This window comes from Nanorana parkeri, unplaced genomic scaffold (assembly GCF_000935625.1).
Source record: "Nanorana parkeri isolate BGI_ZX_2015 unplaced genomic scaffold, ASM93562v1 scaffold3291, whole genome shotgun sequence".
In the NCBI taxonomy this organism is placed as follows: domain Eukaryota; kingdom Metazoa; phylum Chordata; class Amphibia; order Anura; family Dicroglossidae; genus Nanorana; species Nanorana parkeri.
This window is the reverse complement of record NW_017309559.1, coordinates 47,372-55,905: the sequence shown is the minus strand read 5'-3', so window position 1 is coordinate 55,905 and position 8,534 is coordinate 47,372. Positions and strand designations below refer to the sequence as shown.

Here is an 8,534-nt window from a genome sequence, read left to right as displayed (position 1 = left end):
TTTGTTTAAATCATTAATTGTGATGGTTAATAATATGCTATCCATCATTCACCGCCACCCGTCATTTACTGCCATGGACGGCATATTATTAACGGTCACAATTAACCATTGGAATCAAATACTTTGTAAATAAATGCCGGTTTCCTCGTTAATCTTGTCTGTACGTAAGCGCAGATACTGGGTCGGCGTTCTCGACAGAACACCGGCACTAACATTTTAAACAAGAGGCTGCCTGAGGTCCCGCGCTTGCTGAGGACCTCCGCAGCCTTCCTGTTAACCATGCGGTGCCATGGCGGTTGGGGTGTTCCTTCATGGTTTCTTGCACTGGGGCCCTGAAGGTTCTAGTTACCCCTCTGCCCATGACTTTGTGATCTCTGTTATCCCAGAGGCCATTGTTCCTCCCTTCATAGGCAGCATCAGATTATATTAAGATGGCCAGGTGAGAATATGGCACTGACATGGTCCTCCTCAGTCTCCACCCAAGCCTGAGTGAGAATGTTACTAGGAAAGAGGTCACTCCAGCACCACACACTAAACTTGGCTGTCAGCAGTCTCCTTTATGGTCTTTTTATTCCTAATTCCTCACAGCAACTTCCTTAACCACTTCCAGCGGGTTCACGTACCTCTGCTGCGGGTAGTACCTCTGCTGGAAGTGGCTATACCAAGAACACGGCTGCTGCTGCCGCTGCAGCTGTGTTCTTGGTACCATTTTAAACAGCAGATGATTGCTGTTTTGTTTTTTGTTTTTGTTTTTTCAGATTAAACAATATCCCTTTATTAGGTCCGACATAATATTACACACATTAGGACTCAATAAAAGAACACTTTGTTGCAAGTTTTTCAAATAAAGGTAATATGTTAACATCTTTGTATTTGTGGATGGCTCTTTACAATCAAGTAGATGTTCATAAAACTTTTGGATGGAGAACCTGTAATTCTCATGCCTTGTCTAGGCCCAGTTCTTCTGGGGTAGGGATACCAAGCTCATCTAAAGTCGGTCTGAGTTCTTGGATGATATATGGGTAGATTTCCTTGTGAGGTCCAGCCTTGTCCTTTACTGCTTCCAAAATACGGACAGAACTTGCAAAGTCGTTTAACCGTCTGCAAGCGCGCAAGGCAGCATCAAGGATCTTTGGTTCAGGAACTAAATCATAACCGATGAGTGTGTTTACACCTTTCCTTAGTTCCCATTCATCAATGTCTGGCTTGTTGAAGTAAGTCACCCAGCGAGCATCAAATTCCTCATCTGATTCATGTTTGGCTTGAGAATAGCAGCGAGCAGCTATTGCAACTTGGGAACCGACGAGCTGAGGCTGTGGACGGCAGCGGGACAGGCTGCGGACACCAGAGGACACGCAGAACCGGAGAAGAGAGGCTCCCAACATGGCTACAGCTGTGTGAGGACACGGAGACGTGCCGAGGATCCGGACCGGAAGAAAGAGACACGCGCGTACCACAGCACTCCACCAGGCACCGGCAGATGATTGCTGTTTAAATACAAGTGATCCGGCATTTGTACAGGTGCCGGATCGCTTGTACAATGTGACAATGTGTGTGTCCCCCCCTCGGCGGCCACCGATGCCGCCATGCACATACAATATAAACACCTGTCAGATGCGCCTACATGCAAAAACTAAAATTGTGCCACACATGTTACATGTTGTCACGAGCATCCAAGTGAGAGCAATATTTCTAGACCCATCAATCACTGTTAGCACTAAACTGATGAGCCGTAAAAGTGTTTAAAGCATCGCCTATGGGAACTTTCGGTTATTGTAGTTTTTTGCAGTTTTTCTGAAAAAGCTAGTTGTCTGGCTCTCATGCTGATCAAATGAGATCATATGTTTTGTGAAACACTGACCTGAGACACGTTTGGAAATCATAAGTTCTGACATCAATTACCTCCATGCTTGTTCTAGGTCAAAAACTTAAATATACTGAAGCCAGAGAAAGCCAAGAAACATGTATTCCAAAGCTGGCCATACACACAGCAATCTATTTTTATAATCTCCTTTATCTCTAACCACAACATTGTAGTAGTATAAAAACACACCACTTTAGATAATAATATAAAATATTGCTAAGATAGGGCTTCTACTACATAGTTTCAGCAGATTTAAAGCTCACCATACAACTACATTTTGACCGTAAAGTCTTTGAAAGAGGGTGAGTCAAAAATGATCCTCACTCTGGATGTAGAATTTATTTTAATCAACTTTTAGAAAAGACAAATACATAATTTTCCAACATAATATCCTTGCTTTTCAGTACACTTCGTCCATCTGTCAACAAGCTTTCATATTCCTTTATTCAAAAATGTTGTAGGCTAAGCAGCAAGCCACAAATGCACCGCGCTCTTCACTTCTTCTTCAGAGGTGAATCTTGGTCCTTGTAGGGCTGCTTTCAGGGGACCAAACAGGTGAATGTCAGATGGAGCAAGATCAGGACTCAATGTTGTCATCAGCCATGGACGTGGACGGGCGTCCAGCTCCTTCTTGAGGGCTAACACTTGTGCGACCTTCCTTGAACTTCTCTATCCATTCATACACACTTCTTCAGGACAAAACACTTTCTCCATACTGCGCACAAAGTCTTTGATAAGAAACGGCACCAGGCACACCCCCACACCACAAAAAAACGAATTACTGCATGCTGCTCTTCTTTTGTGCAAATCACAAGTGGGGCATCCATTTTTGTATGGCACCACAGTTACAAATGAATTAAGGTAACACATTCACACCTGCACAGCATTGACTGGGGAGACAGTAGCCTTGAACGGAAAGCACATATAAGACATTGTGGCCATCAGAAGTTTTAATATAACTGGAGTGCAGATCACTTTTGACTCACCCTCATAATATCTCCTTTAGATTCACCAAAACTATGTAGTATGAGGATTAACCTTAAAGTATAACTTAAGATCTAGATAGAGTAGTGAAGGGATACTACTATTGTCAGGATTTTATTGCTGTATGTGTCTGTGTTAGGGAGATTCACTCTAACTACCCTGAACACTCCAATGGAGTGTCCACCAGAACAGTAATAGAGAGGACATCTACAAATGAGGGTTCCTGTGACAACTGTCTAAAAATGGATTTCCTTCACATTGGAAAGATATCCTCTCACTCCATGGAAAAAAAAATTGGGCTTTAGATATACTTTAACTATGTAGTCAATTTGTATTCAATCAGGCACGCCCTCTAAGTTCTGAATTGAACAGTCAGAAGTAGTATATGTTGAGCTTAAAGAGTAATGTATAAAGATTGTATAATTAGATTGTAGGATGCATGGGCTGCTTTAAGCTGGTCATTCACCTATCGATTATTGTTCAATTTCTTTTGTGCCCTCATCTAATTGTTTGATTTCCGCTCGAATACCCCATCATGCACAGACCAATGTCGATTTTGATTATAATTTTTTAGCAATACTAACTGACCAAATTTTGTCGATCAGTAGAATGGATTTTTGTTTGCGCATGTGCAGTGTTCACGTTGCAATTTTTTTCATACGGAAACACCACTAATCCATCGATTTTTATACAATTCAAAAAAACTTTTCCAGCCTGACCATTTAAGGAAATTCGGCCAGGAGTACAGTAAAAAAAATCATTGGGTTCCCATCAACTGATCCATTATCACTTGAAAGACCATTTGTGGACGATTTCCAAACGATAATCAATAGGTGTATGGGCACCTTTAGAACGAAGGCTGTAATAGCAGACACTACATTTTTTTCTAGTGCATGTTTCATTTAAATTTAATTTAAAGTTTCTAAAAATTAACAAATGGTTTTTGCTCACCTCTAGTCCAGAGCAGAGAATATAATTTCAGCAACAGAGAGGAAAAGACTGCTGTCTGTTCCTGCTCTTATTAGATGGCCATCTGTGTGCTTTACTTACATGTGGCCTTCTTGCCGCATCAAAAGTCTCTTTCCTCTATTTCATCCAGACCACTTTAATTAGCCAGAAACATGTGTTCGACTGCAAAACAACTACCTGTCTCCAAAGAGTTCCTGTGGAATTTTGTGATACCTCTAATCATTTGTGTTCCCTTTTGGTCTTTTTATTTAGGAAGAATCATTCATGTAGCAGCTTGCATATGCCAGTCTATGAAAGCCTCGGGAGTTCTCAGCCCATTCCTGACACTCGCCCAGCACTCCTCAGCACTTTGTCTGCTGAAACTGTTCCAAGCTGAAGAGTTTAAAGGAACATTCTAATAAAAGCTGAGAATACAATCTGATCTCCAGCCAAACAACTAAATATACAAATGAAATCCATAAAAGTGTGTTGTTTTTATATGTCTGTCCATCTGGTCTGGAGACTTACACACCCCAAAACATGAGACCATGGTACATAACACCACTTTGTCTGTTACAGTTGTAGCCTGTAAAAGGCATACAGTGGTGCCCTCTCTCCACTCCCAGCCTGCTGACTGGACTGTGAAAGAGAAGCAGAAGACTGATAGGTTTGTCCCTCCCCTCAGCTGCTCTCTCCTCCTTTCAGCATTCTAGTTTGCTCTCTCCTCCAATCATATTGGCTCACAGTATTGTCCTTCCCTCCACAAGACTGCTGCTGTATAGGGGATTGCAAGAGGTTCAAATGCCATACCTCCTCACTTTCTGAGATGAGAAACAATGAGATGAGATGAGAAACAATGATATCTTCCTGCACAATGTACTTAGACAATGGACCATTCCCTGCACCCCCCCCCCCCACCCCAGTTATGTGGACCATTAAGAATTGATATGCCATTTTCCACCATTACTTCTCTTTATACTGGATTTTCAGAACAGCAAACAATGGCAAACATTGATTAAGAGATCAGATGGAGGTTTTAGTGAAGAATAACGCGTCTGGTAGGTAAATAATACATTTTCATAGATATCTGTAAATCAACTAAAAAAAACTGTCCCAAATAAGGGACAGTTGGGAGGTATAAAATTCTAGTACCTATACTAGTTGCATTTTAAATATAAATTTAAGGTGGCTGTAAAGCTATAGTTGTTAAAACAAGCAGATTTACATCAAAGGCAGTCTCAGTCTCTAAAGTTGCACAAACAATCCCCAAAATACCTATTATTTTATATTTATGAAGCAGTCAGAAGACCGCCTACTTTGTCATTGCCTTGTGAACAGCTAGGGCAGTGGGTGGTTATGAACCTGCAGCGATGGTACGCTCCAAGTGACGTTACCATTGAGTTTTGGTCCCTGGCTCCTGGACTTCAGCTCCTAGCAGCCTCTGTAGATTTACTATTCTAGGTAGAGAGTGGCTGCTGACTAAAACCACCACTATGTACTGCCTTAAAGAGTGTGATGGCATAACAATGTGCTTTGATGGCGGCCAACTTTAGACCTGTTTTGGGTGACACAACGGCCTATAGTTCTAAAAGGGTAAGAACACCAATACTGAATTTGCAGACAGTCAGTGAGCTTTGTCACCTTACAGCAAGAAAACCCTTTTTCAGTACTGTGATATGCAGTTAGCAAAATTTTAATTAGAAAATTACTATTATTTCTAGTAGTACAAGTACATGTGCAAACTGGTCTTTAAAAATTGTATTTGAGTTGACATACATGTTATTGATTTATTATTAAATACTGAGCTTAATTACTTTTTGCTTTTTATATCTACCCTGAGTTCAGCTATAACCACTGAGATTCATATAGGTAGCGGAGACTTCCAGCTCAGTTTCTTTATCCAGAAGCAGCTGTAGTGTACCCCATACTCCGCCAATGGACTCAGTGAACACTGGTGGTCCAATCAACAAAATACCATTACATTAGCCCACATACTGCTAATGCTCATGACCATTAAGAAGAAAAAGAATGAAATACATATGATTTATGTAAGTTTCCTGGCATTTCTTACCTTAATTGGCTTTGTTCTTTGATACATTACAGTAAGAAGGATCTGCATAATATAGGAACTTTACGAAATGCTCTCATTTCAGCAGGGTCTTAATAATACATGTGTTCCTATTTTACCTGGGATAGTAATATTATTGATCTCACACCATTAAGGTATTTTTTCAGATCCATTATTTTCCCCTTGTACATCTCCCTGGGAATGCATATCACTTTCCCCGTTAGATTTTGGCAGCCATCAACGAACAGCAAGATATATTCTAAATATTGTAGTCACCCAGACTCCTTCATAATGTCAATCAATAGGCAAACCCACTCTCTTTTTAGCTTTCTGGATGCATGGTTTGAGCACCTGAGTCAAACTTGCTACGGATCATCATTTATGACATTTAGATACATAAGATGCAGATTAATTATTTAGTAACATTGCATTGGTAGGCTATAGAAGCATCATTTTCTTTAGCCATTAGGACCCAGGCCTCTTAAACCATTAGCATATATAATGACTTCTATGCAGAGGAGAGAATACTGATTCTGACATAAGCCATCTCTATTGGGAAAACATCATGTCCATTACTAGAAATATATTAAGCCAATATGTGGGATGGAAAGTGGAGATGTATTATGAGTGGAGTGGAAAAGGGTGGATGTTGAGGTCATTCCAAGGCTATTGAGAAAGCACAAATTATGTTACAGACTAGGAAAGGTTAATCACGAAGACTAGTTTCACACCTTTCTGTGTACATTTTTATGTTTTTCCATGTCTTATCAATGTGCACGAACACGGGTTGACACATATTTGTAACATATACTGTATATTCTTGCTTTTTCATGTGCTGCAATTTGTATTAACAAGCCATATAAAACCTTACTCCAGGTTCATAATTTTTTCTTAAAAAGCGTCTCCAGTCAGTGTTATAAAAAACAGGCTCAGGCTGTAATACTTATCATAAATCCTTCTGCTGCAGTACCGCTTCCCTAATACTAGATGTCTTCAATTTCCTGCATGACAGCCAACATCACTCAACCAGAAAGACTGAGGACATATAGTGAGTGCAGAGCTTCATTGGGCCTGCCCCCTTAGGGGCCATCACAACAGCGTCCTGTGTTCACTATGTAATTAAGTCAGTGCCACTCTCCACATCAATGAAGACTGCCTGGTCCCGCGCAGCACTCCACAGCCTGCCAATGGTAGCTGGGCAGTCTCCCTCCCAGCCAATAGCAGCAGAAGTGGGCGGAGGGAGCTGCCGTGGCCGCCGAGGAGCCCGATCAGTGACACGGGCATTCGGGAAGGCAGCCGAACATGCTGTTCTCCTCGGCCGCTGAAGTAGCGTGTTAGCGCCGGCCCGACGGGGGCCGTTTTTAGAGGCAACAGAGAGGCCCGGGGGGCAACTGCCACCCTGCCCCCCGGCCCAGTCCGCCCCTGTGCCCAGTGTAGAGAAGATCTGCAGAGATCCCTAAGAAATATATGACCAAGCCGAACACATCTGGAAAAGTTAAGTATTAAAAAATAGCATAAAGTACGGCTGGGGGCCACAAGGGAGATAGGGGGTAGATTTGGATGGGGGGGCTAAACATTCGGCTGTCATGTATCAAAACATAGTCATTAACGTTTTCAGCTTACATACATTGCACAGATATGAACTAGCGCTATTTAAAACAACAGCTAACACTGTCAATGCAGAGCCTATCAAACCTGGCTGACTGAACCAAGGGTGAGGAAGTGGCTGCATGTGTTTAGAAGGTAGGTCCTCCAACCCTTCCTCTGAGTTTGGAGCGGTGGCTACTTTACAATACACACAGGGACCATGGGGAAAAAAAGTAGCCCCCCTCCAGAAGAAAGGACAGTGTCAGCACCAATGCAGAGATGATTTGAGGATCTACACCTGAGTGATACATAAATAAGATACAGTTTTGTTACTAGTTAAGATATATGAAGGCATTTTTAAGATTTATTCCTGAGTTTAGTGTCACTTTAACAATTGTGGTGTGGTGACAGGTCTCTTCAGTGAGTGTACCTCCAGCCATAACATTTCTTTTGGTTTTGGATCGTGTGGGGAAAGGGTTATGGGGGTCTGTCAGAGGGGGGTAAAGAAATGGAGGAAATGGTACAAAATACGGGCTGTCATTGCCTCCTTCTGAAATTGACAGTTACCTGGCTGTTATGGTGGCTCAATGCTTCCAGGACTTCTGAGTGACCAACCAAGAACCAATACGCATTGGACGTTTTTATCAGGATACTTGTTTTAAGTCAGTGCTTTAAAGCAGGGCTCAAAATTTCAAGTCCTGAGCTACTAGCCAGGCCTTAAGAGTTACTTGCCACCAGTCGCCCCACCTGACCCCTACCGTGCCCCGCCCTTAACTCCGCCAGGTCAGTGGTGTGACACAGAGAACAGAGATCAGTAACAATGCAGAGTGCAGAGGCCAGTGGTGTGATGCAGAGTACAGAGGCCAGCAGTGTAATGCAGAAAAAAGCAATGTATCCTCCATGTCCCAGGTGTCCTGCTTCTCCCGTGCTGTCCTTCCAGCCAGTAGCAGCTCTGCAGTCTTCCTCCCAGCCTATGGCAGCTGAGGTGGGCGGAGGAAGCTGCAGGATCCGGTGTTCTATCGAAAGCTCCAACTCATTGAGATCTCTAACTACCTCTGGTGCTCAGAAACACTGGAGCTCTGT

General features: G+C 42.4%; 1 protein-coding gene across 1 annotated transcript; it reads right to left on the bottom strand.

Moving 5' to 3' along the window:
* Positions 1-872: 872 nt before the first annotated feature.
* Positions 873-1,484, bottom strand: LOC108803003 (cytochrome c oxidase subunit 5A, mitochondrial-like). Its single transcript, XM_018574854.1, has one exon. It carries the CDS (start codon positions 1,383-1,385, stop codon positions 939-941), a length of 447 nt encoding a protein of 148 aa, XP_018430356.1. The 5' UTR covers positions 1,386-1,484; the 3' UTR covers positions 873-938.
* Between the last annotated feature and the right edge of the window lie 7,050 nt (positions 1,485-8,534).

Bases quoted from the DNA above. Each gene is read 5' to 3' on its own strand.
- LOC108803003 (XM_018574854.1), bottom strand. From the start codon at position 1,385: ATGTTGGGAGCCTCTCTTCTCCGGTTCTGCGTGTCCTCTGGTGTCCGC.